Raw genomic sequence first — 18,334 nt, 5'->3', positions numbered from 1 at the left:
AATGCTTAATCTATTTTATACTTCTGAATTATTCCATTAAATGAATGTATTAACCTTTATTAAAGGGCTCTCTAGGCTATTAGATCAGCTCAGTTGCCTATGTTTTCCAGAGCACAGAGTTTTTTGCATGCACACAAGCATGGAGCAGAAGGGCACAGTGTGAAAAATGCTAATGTATTTGGTCACTTGTGTCAAGTTGTTATTTTTAGGACAACTGTGCAGAAATCAGTAATTCTCTTTCGCAGAGGATTTAGAAATTTGGTCTCGTTCCAATTTGGCTGCTGAAGAACTGGAAGTCAGGGCTTCCCAGCCAGGGCCGGCTCTGGCTTTTTTGCCACCCTAAGCAAAAAAGCCACCTGCCGCCCCCCCCCCCCAGCGCGGCAGGGGAGGGCGCCGAGCCTGGGGCGCCGGGAGCAGGGCGGAGAGCCAGGCCGGGGCTCTCCGCTCTCCCCGGCGGCCAGAGCGCCGGGGGGGAGGGTGGCAAGCCCCCGGTGGCCAGAGCGCTGGGGGGGAGGGCAGCGAGCCCGCTGCAGCTCTGCGCTCTCCCCAACCAGCCGGAGCGCCGGGAGGAGGGTGGCGAGCCCGGCCGGGGTCCCACTCTCCCCGACCGGCCAAAGCACCGGGGGGAGGGCAGCGAGCTCGCTGCGGCTCCGCTCTCCCCAGCGGCCGGAGCGCCCCACCGCGCCCCGCCGCACCGCCCTCCTCCAGGCGCCGCCCCAAGCACATGCTTGGTGGGCTGGTGCCTGGAGCCGGCCCTGTCCCCAGCAGCCCACCAAGTGGGCTACTGAGGAGCCAGACAGGTAAGCTGGCAGGAAACCAGGCAGATTCACATCAGAAACCTGCTTGGGTACTGTCAGACTCATGCCAAAATTGAACCATCTCTGCAAAATGTTTCAATGAAAATTGTTTCATCAGAGAACTTCGGAAAGTACTAATTTTTAGATGTACAGCTATAAGACACACAATGGCTCTTGCCCTGAAGCACCCATCCCAACACTAGCTTTTCATATGTACAAGCTTATGTGATTTAAGTTTTGCTTCTATCTTTTTGTGTTTGCTTTCACAATTTTTAAAGCGCTAAGATCCAATGATGTTTATTTCACACTTGTGCCTTCTGGCTGGGTTGTCACTATAAGGAATCAAACCTTGGCCTTTGGGAGGTTAACATATGAGCCTCTACTGCCAGAGCTAACCCCCTTCCCTGTGCTATTAGCCAAGATTGTAGTAGGCTCATCAATCTCTAGTTGGCCTAACTACCACCAGAGGGGGATCAAGAGCCACACCAAACAGGTCTGGCTTCCATTTAAAAAGATTGATCGTTAGAGCCCTGTTATCACTGAGGAAAGCCCATTATTGTAGGACTGATATGAGTGCAGAAGCAGCATTTGTAGGTTCCTCTTCCTGAACACTCCCAAGTCTTTCCAAAACTAAGATGGAGAGGCATCATCATCAAAAATCTTCATATAAAGCAAATTCTTGCAGAAAGTTGGGTAGGAGTAAGAAATGCCATAATGGAACAGACCAACACGGTCCATCTGATCCAGTATCCTGTCTCTGATAGCATCCAGTATCAGATGCCTCACAGGCAAGTGCAAGAAACTGGAATAGATAGTTATGGAATCATCTGCCAATAGGGGACAGTTTCTTTCTAATATTCCCCTTTAAGGTTGGCTTATGCCCTGAAGCATGGTGTTCATAGCTTTTCCATTTTTTTTTTTAATCCTTACTAATATAACTCTGGATGTTCTTGTGATCCATATAAATATCCCCTCCTTTTCTGAAGGAAGGTTTTAAAAAGACACAAACAGTCTGTATTAAGCAGATCATAGTCATCCATATGTTACACAGTCATAAATGCTTTTTTCCCCCCTCTAGGTCTCCTCCAGTATCCAGAAATTTGTGATTGCATAGAAACTGAACTAAAATGTGTAGATGTTAATTTAAAATCTGTTCCACTTGTTTCAAGCAATGTAACCCTACTGTAAACCTCAATATTGTACATGCATAAATACAACTTCCTGCCTTTCTTTTCCTCTCTGAAATAAAAGTGCTGTAGAAACAAATGAGATGGCTAAACACAACCTGAATATGTTTGTAGAATTTGGGGAAAATCTGCTGTCCCACCATATGCATAGGACGTCATATTCCCTACTATCGCCTACACTACTTTGTATCACCAAAAAAAAAAAAAAAATGGTTAAGGGTAAGAATAATGGTGCTGACCCTTAGAACATAAGAACGGCCATACTGGGTCAGACCAAAGGTCCATCTAGCCCAGTATCCTGTCTTCGGACAGTGGCCAATGCTAGGTGCCCCAGAGGGAATGGAACAGGTAATCATCAAGTGATCCATCCCCCGTCACCCATTCCCAGCTTCTGGCAAACAGAGGCTAGGGACACCATCCCTGCCCACCTTGGCTAATAGCCATTGATGGACCTGTCCTCCATGAATTTATCTAATTCTTTTTTGAACCCTGTTATAGGCTTGGCCTTCACAACATCCTCTAGCAAGTAGTTCCACAGGTTGACTGTGTGTTGTGTGAAAGAATATTCCTTTCGTTTGTTTTAAACCTGCTGTCTGTTAATTTCATTTGGTGACTCCTAGTTCTTGTGTTATGAGAAGGAGTAAACAACACTTCCTTATTTACTTTCTCAACACCAGTCATGCTTTTATAGACCTCTATGATATCCTCCCTTAGTCGTCTTTTTTCCAAGCTGAAAAGTCCCAGTCTTATTAATCTCTCTTCATATGGCAGATGCTGCAGACCTCTAATCATTTTTGTTGCCCTTTTCTGAACCTTTTCCAAGTCCAATATATCTTTTTTGAGATGGGACGACCACATCTGCATGCAGTATTCAAGATGTGGGCGCACCATGGATTATATAGAGACAATATGATATTTTCTGTCTTATTATCTATCCCTTTCTTAATGATTCCCAACATTCTGTTCACTTTGACTGCTGCTGCACATTGAGTAGATTTTTCAGAGAACTATCCACAATGACTCCAAGATCTCTTTTTTGAGATCAGCTAATTTAGACCCCATCATTTTATACATATAGTTGGCATTATGTTTTTCCAATGTGCATTACTTTACATTTATCAACATCGAATTTCATCTGCCATTTTGCTGCCCAGTCCCCAGTTTTGAGAGATCCTTTTGTAGCTCTTCACAGTCTGCCTGGGTGTAGCACAGTGCAGACTCACCCCTGCAGCGCCTCCTGCTGGTCATCCTCAGGAATTAGCTCTTCGACCCAGGAATGCCCTCTGCAGGCCGGTGATCCGCTTGCTGTTGGCCCCCCCGCCCCCCCCCCGTGTCCCTCCCAGGACCCCAGTGCCCTTATCTCAGGGTTCTGCCTCCTGCAGTACCCCACCATCTTACTGGGTTTCCCCACCCCAGGGGAAGCCCCACCCCCATATCCCCACGTCACCTCAGTCATGGCTACTGCTAGTCTCCATTTAGCCCCCGCACCCTGGGGCGGACTGCAGTCTATCAGCCGATCATCATAGGCAACACGGGGTTTGGACTGGCTGCCTTTATCCACACTCCGGCTGCCCCTCTGCAAGCCCAATACCTAGGTGGGCCTAGAACTAGGCCCTGCAGCCTGGGGAGTTGCTGGCCTAGGGCTTCCCAGCTCCTAAGGCCTTTCCCCAGTCCTGCCTCCCTCTAGGTCCCCTGGGTGAGTTCCCCAGCAACCAGGCCTGTTTCCCTCTCAAGTCAGAGAGAGACTGCTTTCTGCTTGAGCTCCTGGCTCAAGCCTTTATAGGGCCAGCTGGGCCCTGATTGGGGTGTGGCCCCAGCTGAGCCTGCTTCCTCCCAATCAGCCCAGGCATCTTGCCCTTCCACAGCGCTCCTCCAGGGCTGTTTTAAACCCCTCAGGGCAGGAGTGGGTGACCATCCCACTACACTGGGACTTAACTATCTTGAGTAGTTTTGTATCATCTGCAAATTTTCCACCTCGCTGTTTACTTATTTTCCAGATTTATGAATAAGTTGAATAGGACTGGGCTCAGTACAGACCCCTCGGGGACACCACTTTTTACCTCTCTCCATTCTGAAAACTGACCATTTATTCCTACCCTCTGCTTCCTATCTTTTAACCAGTTACCAGTCCATGAGAGGACCTTCCCTCTTATCCCATGACTGCTTACTTTGGTGAGGGACCTTGTCAAAGGGTTTCTGAAAATCTAAATACACTATATCCACTGGATTCCCCCTTATCCACATGCTTGTTGACCCCCTCTAAGAATTCTAGTAGATTGGTGAGACATGATTTCCTTTTACAAAAAACATGTTGACTATTCCCAACAAATTATATTCATCTATGTGTCTGACAATTTTGTTCTTTACTATAGTTTCAACCAGTTTGCCCGGTACTGAAGTCAGGCTTACTGGTCTGTAATTGCTGGGGTCACCTCTGGAGCCCCTTTTAAAAATTGGCATCACATTAGCTATCCTCCAGTCATTTGGTACAGAAGCTGATTTAAATGATAGGTTACAGATGATAGTTAGTAGTCCTGCAATTTTGCATTTGAGTTCCTTCAGAACTCTTGGGTGAATATCATGTGGCCCTGGTGACTTATTACTGTTTAGTTTATCAATTTGCTCCAAAACCTCCACTAATGACACCTCAATCTGGGACAGTACCTCAGATTTGTCACCTAAAAAGAATGGCTCAGGTTTGGGAATCTCCCTCACATCCTCAACCATGAAGACTGATGCAAAGAATTTTTTTTTTCTCCGCAATGGCCTTATCATCCTTGAGTGCTCCTTTAGCGTCTCGATCTTCCAGTTGTCCCACTGGTTGTTTAGCAGGCTTCCTGCTTCTGATGTACTTTAAAAAAAAATTTTTGCTATTATTTTTTGAGTCTTTGGCTAGCTGTTCTTCACATTCTTTTTTGGCCTTCCTAATTATATTTTTACACTTCATTTGCCAGAGTTTATGCTCCTTTCTATTTTCCTCATTAGGATTTAACTTCCACTTTTTAAAAGATGCCTTTTTGCTTCTCGGTGCATCTTTTACTTTGTTGTTTAGCCCTAGTGGCTCTTTTTGGTTCTCTTATTATGTTTTTTAATTTGGGGTATAAATTTAAGTTGACCCTCTATTATGGTGTCTTTAAAAAGTTTCCATGCAGCTTGCAGGGATTTTACTTTTGGTGCTGTAGCTTTTACTTTGTTTAACTAACCTCCTCATTTTTCTGTAGTTCTCCTTTCTGAAATTAAGTGCTACAGTGTTGGGCCATTGTGGTGTCTTCCCCACCACAGGGATGTTAAATTTAATTATATTATGGTCGCTATTACCAAGCGGTCCAGCTATATTCACCTCTTGGACCAGATCCTGTGCTCCACTTAGCATTAAATCAAGAATTGCCTCTCCTCTTCTGGGTTCCAGGACTAGCTGCTCCAAGAAGCAGTCATTTAAGGTGTCAAGAAACTTTATCTCTGCATCCCGTCCTGAAGTGATATGTACTCAGTCAATATGGGGATAGCTGAAATCCGCCATTATTATTGAGTATTTTATTTTAATAGCCTCTCTAATCTCCCTGAGCATTTCACAGTCACTATCACTATCCTGGTCAGGCTGTTGGTAATATATCCCTACTGCTAAATACTTATTATTGGGATATCAGTTAATTCCCTGGGAACTGTCTAATTTCCACTGTTTTCACTAGAGATGGGCCTGAATTGTAATAAAAGTTCTAGATACTAATTTTGAACCCCACCAAGTTCACGTGTGTTTGGATCCCGGGATTTGGTTTGGCCTATTACAGAAGTGAGTGAGCTATGAAATGTGTATCTCATGTGCAAATTATAAGCTCTTTGAGGTTGGGACTGTCGTCCTTCATGTTTGTATTGTGTCTAGCACAATCAGGCCGTGATCCTCTGTGGCACTTCTGGGCCCCACATCAACAAAAATGAATTTTTAAAATGGTAGCATCAGATGACCTTTTACTGGAATTCAACGTATGAAGCTTTAAGTATGGCTTTATCAGTGTTACTATAGAAACCAATCTGATGTTCATTTAGTAAGAGGAACTCTTGTGTAAATTATACAGTCTGGTAAAATGTGCCGTGATTCTGTTAAATATAGCTACTAGCAACAACAACAAAAATATTAGCTGTGCTGATAACCGCTTCATACCAAATGTCACTCTCAGATAAACCTTCATAGGGTTGAACTGTACATACAAAGCACTAGGTACATATAATCCTGGCTTTTCTACATGAGAAAAGAGTGACAGCTAAAACGTCAGGAATTCATATAGCAGACAAAGTAAATCTTAGTAAATCCTCCAAGAACACAGTATATGAGATTATTCCATCTGATTTGAGGTTATGTGTTTGTTATTAGGCAGGTCCTAATGACAGCCCAAACTGCCTTCCATTCAGAACAGACTGGCAGCCTTCAGAAACTACAATCATTTGAGAGGGTCACATAATTTAAAGAATGGGCTGGCACTAGAATTACTTCTATTTTAATAAAGTGTAAACACAGTAGGGTTTATTTTCCTCTCAGTGCACATGATAATATATTGTATGTGCATCCCTGAATGTGAATAGGGATTGTCCTTGCGTGATAAAACTCAGAACACTATAAGCTTGGTGAGAAACTCTATAGGGCTTTCCCCCATACTGCTGTGCATATTATGTCCTTATGACATATGAGACTATGTTCCACAGACATAATGAACTTGTTCCTTGAGGCAGTGAGAGACAGCATCCCCTACAGACTGACACAGAGAGTAAAGCTGAAGAAGTTGTCAAGAGAGTTTCATTCTCGTTGGAAAATATTGAACCATATTCCTCCCCAGTGTAACTCCACTGATTTCAGAGATATTACACCTGGAATTAATTTAGCCTAGCAGGCTTACATGGCAGAAGGGGTAAATGTGAGATTATGAAACATCTGCAATTGTAGGATGTTTGTGAAAGATAATTACCCTGTTTTTTTAATCTTATCCCTATCAGATTTCTGCAACATAATTGCATTCAAACTATTTCAAGGAAAGCATTTTTTGGATTATACAAACTTCAGATATTGTGAGTAATCTCTTGCTTTATATTTACTTTTTAATATAACTAATTGTCTAGTGTATACAATAGAATGTGCATAATTTATAAAATTGAATTTTGTAAGACTTACAGGTTGCTAAAAATATTCCTATGGGAAATTTCAGCTGTGCTCTATCTTTCAAATCTTAGGGTATGTCTATACTTACCTTGGGGTTCGGCGGTAAGCAATCGATCTTCTGGGATCGATTTATCATGTCTTGTCTAGACGCGATAAATCGATCCCGGAAGTGCTCGCCGTCGACGCCGGTGCTCCTGCTCCGCAAGAGGAGTATGCGGAGTCGACGGGGGAGCCTGCCTGCCGCGTTTGGACCTGCGGTAAGTACTTTGTAGTTCAAACTAAGGTACTTCGACTTCAGCTACGTTATTCACGTAGCTAAAGTTGCGTATCTTAGTTCGAACTGGGGGGTTAGTGTGGACCAGCCCTTGGTCAATCAAGAGGCAGTGGCCTCAGCAAGATTGCTGGGAACCAGGAACTCCTGAGGTCTGTTCCCAGCTTTGATTCTGAATTTGCTTTGTGACTACAGTATGTGCAAATCATTTAACCTCTTTGTGTCTTAGTGTCAACCTATAATAATAATCAGTTACTATATTTTCCTTACAGTGGTGATGAGGATTCGTTAGTTTGATGTTTACAAAGCATTTTAGTCAATTAGGTTTCTAAAGTTAGGCACCTCAGTCCAAATTTTGCTGTCTATTTCAAACAACGCACTGATTTTTCAGGGATAGTGAAGACCTGCCATTTTCAAGTGGGAGTTGTAGGTACTCAGCATCTTTGAAAAATCAAGCTACTTATTTAGGTCCCTTAACATGGAGTTAGATGCCTAACTTTGGGAATCAACATTTGAATGTTAGCTTATATAAATACTAAGAGTTCTTATTACTAGGCCTGCATTCATCTTAAAAGGAATTGTGCAGGATCAAGGCAAATATTGTTCACTGAATCACAGGAACACAACAAGTTATAGCTGTTCACCCCCATATAGAGCAAGATTGTTTCCTATAGTACATTTGCAAATATTTTATCCACAGTAGTTTTAAATGTCTAACAACACAAGAAAAGAAAGATTAAATCAAATTGTCTTGTTCTTGTAGTACAGATAACCTCTGTAAGAGACAGAAGTTAAATTGCTATCATCCAGGGTTTTAAAAACACAAAGGCGGTTGCTACAGTCATCCATAAATATTCCATAAGTGTTGTCACATCAATGTCTAACTGCAAGATGCTTTCAGAATTCTTTTGTTTTTTGGTTGTTAGTCTAATCTAGATTCAGGTGCTGTTATTTTAGTCTTAACATTATAGTCCTTTCTTCACAGATATCTCAGTCATAACTGTATCACCAGTCTGAGACCTGGGATATTCAGAGACAAATTGAAATGGCTGTGAGTGTCCATTTTCTTCACTTTTAAAAGCAATCTCAGTCATTGTAAATGTGTACCTACACTGTAGATTTAAAATGATAAAACCAAAACATAAATGTTATGTTTGTAATTGGTTTTGCAGAAAAAAAAAAGAATTAGAAACTGTAATTCATGATAGCAGATATTTTGCAATCCTTACAACCATCCCATAGGCTACATATTAGTTACTGTAGATATCAAATTCTAGTCACTTTGTGATCTCAAAAAGAAACCACTCATCTAGCTTCCTCATGAATTAGTTTTCTGGACCATTTTTCATTGACTTTATGTATGTCTTTCATGTAGTAACAAATCAATTATGTCTTGCTAGAATTCTAGATGGTAACCCAATAGCGAAAATTTCACAGCAGCTATTTCCTGGGCTAAAGTCTTTGTTTTTTATGTAAGTACTAGTCTTGTTCATTTCTCATATCTGTATTTTTCAGTATCAGTGCCACTGCTACCAGTTAAAAGCCATAATATACTTCTTTTCTTTCCATAAGATTTTCAAACATTTTCCTCATGAATAAATCTCACCTTTCAACTTTTCCTAATAATAAGGGATGCTTTCAAATTTCCTTCCATTTTTAAGGTCCATTATTGTCCACACTATAAAGTACTATGCTATTATTAAGATTTGAATTATGTCAAAGTTATTTATTTACATTCATAACACACAAAGAAAACTCTGCTTCTACACTGAAAACTCTTGGACATACATAGCTAACTCCTACCCTCTTTTACAATAGACATAGAAAACTGAAGTAATATTTAAGTACTTATATAGTGCTCAGATACTATGGTGATGAGCACTATAGAAAAGTCTAAAAATAAAATTTGGATTAGGACTCAGGAGCATAGCTGAGTGAAACTTTTTGGGCAAATAGTTTTACTCAATGAAAAATGCAGTTACGGGTCCAGCAAAAGTATTCGTGTCAGGCTCACTGAATAGTTTCCATTGAACTGAAAAATATCAATAATATTCCAATATGGAAACAAAATATTTAATTTCATTTCTATCCAAAAAATGTGTTTTGACTTTTAGGCATTTGGACAAAAGCAAAGGAAAGGAGGACTAGACTCACAAAATGGCTAGAGGAGGAGATAGTGGTGTTGGTGCTTCCCTCTGTAAGTTTTAGCCTAGCGGTTAGAGCATTCACTTGGGATGTGATAAACGGGGGTTAAATTTCCCCCTGTGCCTGATCAGCAGAAGGGATTGAACTTAGAACAATTCAAGTCCTGGCTGCAAGGGCTGATTAATTATTTATTAAAAGTGGACCAACTTTAAGAGAAGAGACTAAGGGCACGTCTTCACTACCCTCTGGATCGGCGGGTAGCAATCGATCTATCAGGGATTGATTTATCGCGTCTAGTGTAGACGCAATAAAATTGATCCCTGATCACTCTGCCGTCGACTCCGGAACTCCACTGCAGCGAGAGGCGGAAGCGGAGTCGTCGGGGGAGCGGCAGCGGTTGACTCGCTGCCGTCCTCACAGCCAGGTAAGTCAGCCTAAAATACGCAACTTCAGCTACGCTATTTGTGTAGCTGAAGTTGCGTATCTTAGGTCGACTCCTCCCCCCCACCACTGTAGACCTAGCCTGAGAGAGCCCCTGCACTGGAATATTCTAAAGTCCAGTGGCAAGCGTGCTCTTCACGTAGGAGGCCCAAATTCAGATTCCATCTCCTTATTAGGCTGAAGGGGGAACTGAATCCAGGTTTCCTACATCCAAGATGTGTATTCTAACCACTGGACCAAAACTTATAAGGAGACACTACTAAAATGTTTGGACTCAAACATTCCTTGGTTTTTCAATTCACTGAAAAGTTTTGAAAATGTCATTTTCAGATCGATCCAAAACAAAACTTATTTTTGTTTTTTTTTAAATTACCAGAGAATCAAAAAATCCATTAGTTGTCTAGCTCTCCTCAGGAGTTCCTGGATTTCTTTCCCAAACATATATTATTACAGCATATTTATTTGAAAACTTAACTACAGTTGCTTTAAATAATTTCCAGGGAATTGAACAATTCGGGGTTTTGATAATCGAATACAGAGACTTTCACTAATAGGCCATTGGTTCAAATCCAGTCCAGGTCAGTAGAGATGAAAAATGATTAATCAGCAATTTTAGAGCAATGATTTATTTTAAACTATTTGGTTGTCTCAATCAAGCTCCTGGCAAAGAGTGGCCTACATCACAGAAACCACTATAGTTGATACTAATTGGTCTCCATGCTGCCAGTCTTCCCAGAATGACCAATGAAGAAATGGTGGATGTAAGCCTTTAGAGTTGGTGCCTCCAGAATAGGATTGGGGAACAGGATTGAAAGAAACTGGCACTAGTACTACCTGGGTTGTAGTTTATTTTATGGAAAAAAATGCTCTGGGGTTGTCAATTTGACTCCTTTCATGAGCATGTATTATTTATTGTTTATTAAGAAAATACCTGATATACCAGTGTCAGAAGATTATAGATTTGTTATAGACTCGTGGACTTTAAGGTCAGAAAGGGACTATCATGATCATCTAGTGCACCGTTTCTCAAATGTGGCCACTAGGGGGTTTCCCTGCAGCCAGGAAAGCTTCCTGGGCAGTTATGGGGGAGGAAGCATCAGCCCCTCCCCTTCCTCCCTGTTGCTCCTGAATGAGTGGTGAGCCAGCAGTGAGTGGGGGTTCTCACGGCATGCAGGGGGGCGTCTGGCAGGGGAGTGAGGAGGTGAGTAGCAGGTGGGGGGCTGAGAGGAGGTGAGCAGCAGGTGGGGGACTGAGGAGGGACGCAGCAAGCCAGCAGCAAATGGGGGGGGGGGGTGAGGAGGGACGTAGTGGCAGGGAGGCAACCCCCCTCCCAAACCTTACATAAATAAATTACAATGATTTGGATGTATATATGTGCATATTACTTTATTAACTTTTGGAAAAATAAATAATTTTAGGAAAAAGATGTCAGTGCGACACCAGCAAGAGTTGGTGGCCGCACTCTGAGGCCACCAAAAAATTTGTTGTGAGAACCCCTGGACTCGTCTGACCTCCTGCACATCGCAGGCCACACAACGTCACCCACCCACTCCTGTAATAGACCCATAACCTCTGGCTGCATTACTGAAGTCCTCAAATCATGATTTAAAGACTTCAAGTTACAGAGAATCCGCCATTTACACTAGTTTAAACCTGCAAGTGACTCATGCCCCATGGTACAGAGAAAAGTGGGGGGGGAAACCCATTTAAATCACTGATTTTTTTTTTCTTAATGGACTATAGCAAACTTAATTTCTTGCTTTTAAGGCCATGTAACTAACCTAACCTCATGGACTCTTCGCTCACAAGTTTATGTTTTGAATGTTTTTTTCCACTACTAGACAGTATGTTTTAGAGTACAATGCAACAGTTCCTTTTGTAATAGTGTCTTCCTTTTATGATAAACAAATCACTTGAGGCCTTTCCCAGGAAAATGTGTACTGAAATGCCTTTTATTAACTGGATGTAAGTACATTATGCAAAAGGTTTATCTGGTTATTTACTCAAATAAATTGTTAACATTTAAGGGTGGAATTTTCAAAACCACTCAACATTGGCATATCTCGGCTCCCACTGAAGTCAATAGCTAACACTGAGCACTTTCAAAAACCTCATCCTAAAACATTAAATTATGGTTGTCCAAAAATTGTCACTTGGCCTCTGTGAAGATAACAGAACGAATCAGATGTGGAGTTTTTAGGTCAAGCCCTTTTTGAGAGTTGGACATTCGCAAAACAGCATCAGGAAATTTGCAAAAGTTAAACTCTCCTGTATTTCAAACCATCATCTGACAGGTGCTTCAACCAGTTGTCTACAAAGTTAAATATAGAAAGTTGCCCCTTCTGACATCGGTGTCCCTCTTCTTACATCAGTGACACTCCTCTGCTGATGCAGTAGCAGAAGTCTGGGGCAGGTGAGCTTCCTAATGGGGAGGAATTTGGTGATGCAGAATCTGGGTATATTCTAATTGTAACTTGTAATTCACTCTTCCAGAAATCTTACCCCACATATCAATGCCCAAAATTTACCCTGTCCTAAGAATTTCCTCCAAATATAGAGATTAAAGCCAGTAGCAAACTCTCTTCTATCTGCCACAGATTCTCCCCCAAACAACAAAACTAGCAATACAGCATTTCTTAACAGACGAAAAACTTGTTCTCAGTCTTCCAAGTTCTGTTTCTTAGCATATGTGTAACAGTGCCACCTGCTGATGCCTGCTGCCATAATAATCTATATCGGGGTGGTCAAATCGCGGTTCGTGAGCGGCATGTGGCTCTTTTACGGTTAAAGTGTGGCTTGTGGAGCTCCCCATGCCCCCCTTGCCCCAGTCTGGTAGGCGACCCTGCGGCGGGGTGGTGGGCTAGGGGCTTCTGCCAGAGATGACTAGTGCCTGCTGAGGGGGGGCACCATTAAAACAGCTTGAGTCCTGCCCCCCCCTTAGTTTCAGCTGCCACCCACCCCCGCATCTGTTAGCTCCCCGTGGAGAGGCAGTGGCAAACAGCTGGAAGCAGCAGGGAGGGGCCGCTCCTTCAGCTCCATGGGGAGAGGCAGCAGCAAAAGTAGCAGCTCTCTCTGCCGCTCCCAGCTGTTTGCCATTGCCTCTCCCCATGGCCGCAGTTCCCATCTTGCCAGCTCCAGCAGCTGCTGTGCAGGGAGGGGCCCAGAGGCACCATGTGACTGAGTGGGGCCAGGAAACCCTGGCAAAAATCAGAGGGGGACACATGACCCCCTCACACTTCACCTCTGGCTTTTGACAAGCAGGGTGTGTGTGGGGAGAGCAGCAGGGGGGTCTCGGGGCTTCAGCAGGAAATGGGCTGAGGTCCCAAGCTCCGGCAGGCGCACCCCGACTCTTGAACTTCTGAAGATTGTTGTATGCGGCTCGGAGGGTCAGTAAGTTTGTCCACACCTGATCTGTATACTTCAGTACACAGACTACACATGAGAAATGCCAGGCAGGTTGGTTTAGTTCTGATGAAATGAGAGAGGGGATGGTCACAATTGGGCCAGTAACAGAGTTTCCTTTCTTTGACATTTATGTTTATGTCCTGGAATAAGGGATGGTTTGTAGTAAAAAAGTTCAAAAGCACAAGAACATCCCAGAGCCTTGGGGCCACTGCCATGAAAATATTTGTATGATTTGTTCATAAAAAGTAAATAAAAACTCTTGTTTTTCATTCAGGGATTTTGAAGGCAATCGTATCAAGACCTTAACTAATACCACCTTACTGGAATGTGATGCACTCACAGTACTGTAAGTAAATAAACAGTTCATAAAATGACAGCAATAAAAACTCCTTAAATCATATTACTCAACACATGATTTATTTCCATTCATAACTCCTAGTCAGGGACACTTCTGCTTCATAGCATTTTGTCAAGGGAACAATCTTTATTGTTAATTAACTAATAATAATTAGTTATTTTATGCACAGCCTTCAGGAGCCTTTTGGAAATGGTCATTTTATCAGTTGGTTCAACAAATTGAATAAGAATTAGACAACTTCTGTTGTTTCTGCCTTATGATCAGATCCCTCTTTAAGTTAATGTGTCAAGACCAGGAGCCTAATATCAGACAGAAACAAAGCTGATGTTGAAGAAGGGCATTCAGCTGCATTGGTGTTTACCATGTGAGTTGTGGCTATACAACAATATCTCTTTGTCAGTAACAAGATTCTTCGGTCAGTTTCCCAGGTTATGCAAAGTAGAGTTTGGAGGGGATTCATGTGCACTTGGAGAGCTTTCTGGAGATCAAGAAAAAGGATAAATACCTGCATTTTACACATGCTGATTTTTTCCAGTTGGGGTCTCTAGAGTAGGACTGTGTGAAATTTAGGGGGATTTACAGAGCAAAAACCTGATGCTACATTTTGAGTATTTAAGATTCTTGTCTATAGACCAAAGCCATCAGCCTTTAATCAGTCAAATTCTCCATTGCCTTCTGGGAGGGCTTTGTTTGATTAAGTACCTCAGAACTTAGCTCAACACAATTGCTTTTGAGCTGAATAAAAAAGTACAATACGTCACCGCTTGTGAAAATGAGCCTGGTCCTATGTAAATTCCAATTCAACTAGAAAAGCTATAAAGCCAGAAACAACTATATTAAAACATTAAACTGTTACTTTAACATCTATTTAATGTCACAGTTTTCTTTGTGGAAATCAAATTTGTTTTGTGCCTGAAAAGACATTTTCTTCATTAAGAGATTTGGGAGAACTGTGAGAAGTTGTTCTGTTTTTGAATGATAGTTATGGTCTGTTATATTTTAGTAATTTGTGGGAGTGAATAATTAAGAGGCACATGCAGTGTATTCTCCCTTCCTTGTAAACCAATACTGGAGAAGAGCAGAAGATAGCTCTAGCACTCTCTTGAATCCTAAAAGGGGGACTCGGTTACTAAACTAGCTGGTGTTCCATGTCTAAGGGAACATGTGCAAATAGCTGGAGAGGGAGTAGAAGTCTAGAAGGGAAGGGTAAATAATGGATCATTGGTGTCTGGAGTAGGGTGACCCGATGTCCCGATTTTATAAGGACGGTCCCGATATTTGGGGCTTTTTCTTATATAGGCTCCTATTAGCCCCCCTCACCCCGTCCCGATTTTTCACACTTGCTGTCTGATCAGCCTAGTCTGGAGAGAGGGACATGATGAGTGATTAGAATTGGCAGCTGAAGAGAGAGGAGTAGGTGGAGCTGTTAATTGGTGGGGGGTTTGACTTGTCAGAATGTTGAAACTTTTGAGAGGTGGGCAGGGTATTCAGTAATGTGATTCTGTATAAAATTAGTTGGTTCATCATATTCTTCAATCTTCACAGTGTTGAAAGCACTCTTTTTTTTCTTACTCTAACTGTACTAAAATGTAAAAATTGTAGCTCAATATAGCAAACAGATGATTAATGTTTAGTAATCACCAGACACCAATGCATGCATTTAATCAATTCAACATCCCAAAAGAGGAAGGATGTTGTAAGAAACAAGTGATAGAATGGACGGAAGCAATGCAAACAAATAATTCTCCTCAAGTGAAATGGAAGCGTTTGTCATGAGTTGTTAAGTAACAGGATAGAAGGGATTCCGGCTAATGTTAAAAGTGCAGAAAATCTGTTCCTTTGGCTTCCTCAAGATCAAATATGCTATTGAATGAAACTTTATCTATTGAAATGGAAGAGCACAACACTGATGATGATTCCCAATGGTTTTGGTCTTTATTTTTCTCCCAGGGACCTCTCCAACAACTTAATTACAGAATTACCACATTATATTTTTGAAGATCTGAAACATTTACAAAAACTGTAAGTCACAAATCAGATTTTTAGAATATTGTAGTTTGGCTTGATTTTTTTTTCTAAATTCTGAGCAATAAGCAATTTTTTTTGTTTTTTTTTCAGTAACTTGTCTTGCAATCCACTTTCTCAGCTGTATGGGGATCAGTTTGACAGTCTTCAACAACTTGAGTCTTTGTAAGTGAAGAATTGAAATATGTTACATAGTGTATTGAATGGTATGCCTCTAAGCCAGGAGAAATATTGATTAATTATAATAGGCCTGATACTGTGAGATGCTGAACAAAGGGACATAAGGGCAGTCAGCACATCACTGATAGGTGCTCAGTACTTAGACGTATCAGGCCCAAAATGTATAATTCACAGCCACAAAGATTGATAAAGTTTACTGCCGTGTTCAACAGTAAGCCTAGGAGCAACCAAAGAGTTAAGACAAAAAATAAATTATACATCTCCTACAGTGCATAGGCTGATGGGCAAGACATGTAAGTCAAAGACAGGCAAAACTAAGAAGTCAATGAGACAATAGTGTAGGGAAGAGGGATTTAGGTTTATTAGGAACTGGGGAACCTCTGGGGAAAGTGACCTATACAGAAGGGATGGGCTCCATCTAAACTAAAATAGAACCAGACTGCTGGCACATAAAATGAAAAAGATTGTAGAGGACCCTTTAAACTAAGGGCTGGAGGAAAGCCTACAGATGGGGAGGTTTGGGCAGAGACGTCCCTTAGGGATGAACTTATTGAAAGGGGAACTCTATATCCTAGTAAAATGCATAAGAAAGAAATTGGTAAAGTAGAGGTAGGAGCTAATGAGGAACAGTCAAACAAAATGGAGTCCCATTTTAAAATAACACATGAAGGCAAGCAACTGAATAGTGACAAAATGTACAAATGCCAGAAGTCTGAGTGCCTGATATTAAATGAGGCTATTGATATAATAGACATCATAGAAACTTGGTGGAATGAGAGTAATCAATGGGAGATAGTACTATCAGGGTGTAATATATAGGAATGACAGAGTAGTTCACCCTCATGGGGGAGTGGCATCATTTGTACAAGAAAGCATAGAATCAAATAAAGCAAAAATCTTACATGAAATAAACTGTACTACAGAATCTCTACAGATAGAAATTCCATGCTTGAATAGTAAGAGTATAGCAGTAGGAATATACTACTGACCACCAGACCAGGATGGTGAAGTTGTTGTGAAATGCTAAGGGACATTAGAGAGGCTACAACAGTAGAAAGCACACTAATAATGGGTGATTCCACCTATCCTCATATTGACTGGGTGAATTGTATCGCAGGGCATGAAGAAAAGATAAAAGCTCTAGGTGCCATTAATGTCTGCTTCTTGGAGTCCTGGAACCCACAATGGGAGAGGCAATTCTTGATATAGTTCTAAGTGGAGCACAGGATCTAGTCCAAGAGGTAACTGTCACTGAGCTGTTCAGTAATAGTGACCATAATGTAACTAAATTTAACATCCTTGTAAGGGTGGCCGGGCAGGGGAGGAGAATGCCCCAAAAACCCCACCATTGTAACATTTAACTTTAAAAAAGGAGAACTACACAAAAACGAGGATGCTTGTTAGACAGAAATTGAAAGGAGCTGTCACAAGGGTTAAATGACTGCAAGCAACATGGAGGCTATTTAAAAACACGACCATAGCGACTCAGACTAAATGTATACCCCAAATCAGAAAGGACAATAAAGGGACCAAAAGAATGTCACCATGACTAAACAGCAGAGTAATGGCAGCCATTAAAGGCAAAAAGGTATCCTTCAACATTAGGAAGTCAAAACCTAGTGAGGATAATAGGAAGGAGCACAAATTCTGGCAGGTTAACAGTGAAAGTAGAAGAAGGCAGGCCAAGAAAGAATTTGAGAAGCAACTTGCTAAAGATACAAAAAGTAACATTAGACTTTTTAAAAGTACATTAGAAGCAGGAAGCCTGCTCAACAGGCAGTGGGGCCACTAGATGACAAAGATGGTAAAGGAGCACAGTTCAAGGAAGACAAGCCCATTGCAGAGAAGCTAGTTAAAAGATAGGTAACAAAGTTTTCAGTTTTCACAATGGAAAGGGTAAACAGTGCGGGGGGGAGGGGGGGAGGCCTCAAGAATCTGTACTGGGTCCTGTGCTGTTCAACATATTTGTTCATTATTCACTTCCTTTTCCAGACCATTAAGTGGTTAAGTTTGCGGATGATACAAAATTATTCAAGATAGTTACATCCAAAGCCGACTGCAAAGAGTTATAAAGAGATCTCACAAAACAGGTTGTCTGGTGGGAAAATGGCAGATGAAATTCAATGCTCAAGTAGTCCTGGATCATCTAGACTTAAGGAACTAAACTCAGCAGCAGCTGTTTCTTGCACCTCCACCACACTCTTCTCTGATCTATACTTTTCTTCAGGAATGTGCATGGTTACATCAATTTGAGATGGAGACATGGATGTTGAGTAGCTGCCAGGTCACCTGCACTCTGACTAACTGGAAGATCAGGCATCTCCTCACCACTCACATCCCCACAGGGCCGGAAGGCTGACCGTGAACATTTGTGTC

At 41.8% G+C, this 18,334-nt stretch overlaps 1 protein-coding gene across 1 annotated transcript in view; it reads left to right on the top strand.

The window, feature by feature from the left end:
* The first annotated feature begins 6,687 nt into the window (after positions 1-6,687).
* RXFP2 (relaxin family peptide receptor 2) overlaps positions 6,688-18,334 on the top strand; it is a 37,458-nt gene continuing 25,811 nt past the window's right edge. Inside the window, 9 exon segments of the mRNA XM_034778580.1 lie at positions 6,688-6,761; positions 6,971-7,042; positions 8,390-8,455; positions 8,805-8,880; positions 11,876-11,955; positions 13,670-13,741; positions 14,634-14,705; positions 15,704-15,775; positions 15,872-15,943. Of these exon segments, the coding sequence (XP_034634471.1) occupies positions 6,688-6,761; positions 6,971-7,042; positions 8,390-8,455; positions 8,805-8,880; positions 11,876-11,955; positions 13,670-13,741; positions 14,634-14,705; positions 15,704-15,775; positions 15,872-15,943 (656 nt within the window).

The sequence above is a fragment of the Trachemys scripta genome, chromosome 1, assembly GCF_013100865.1.
Source record: "Trachemys scripta elegans isolate TJP31775 chromosome 1, CAS_Tse_1.0, whole genome shotgun sequence".
NCBI classification, from domain to species: domain Eukaryota; kingdom Metazoa; phylum Chordata; order Testudines; family Emydidae; genus Trachemys; species Trachemys scripta.
This window is presented reverse-complemented; position numbering and strand designations above follow the sequence as displayed.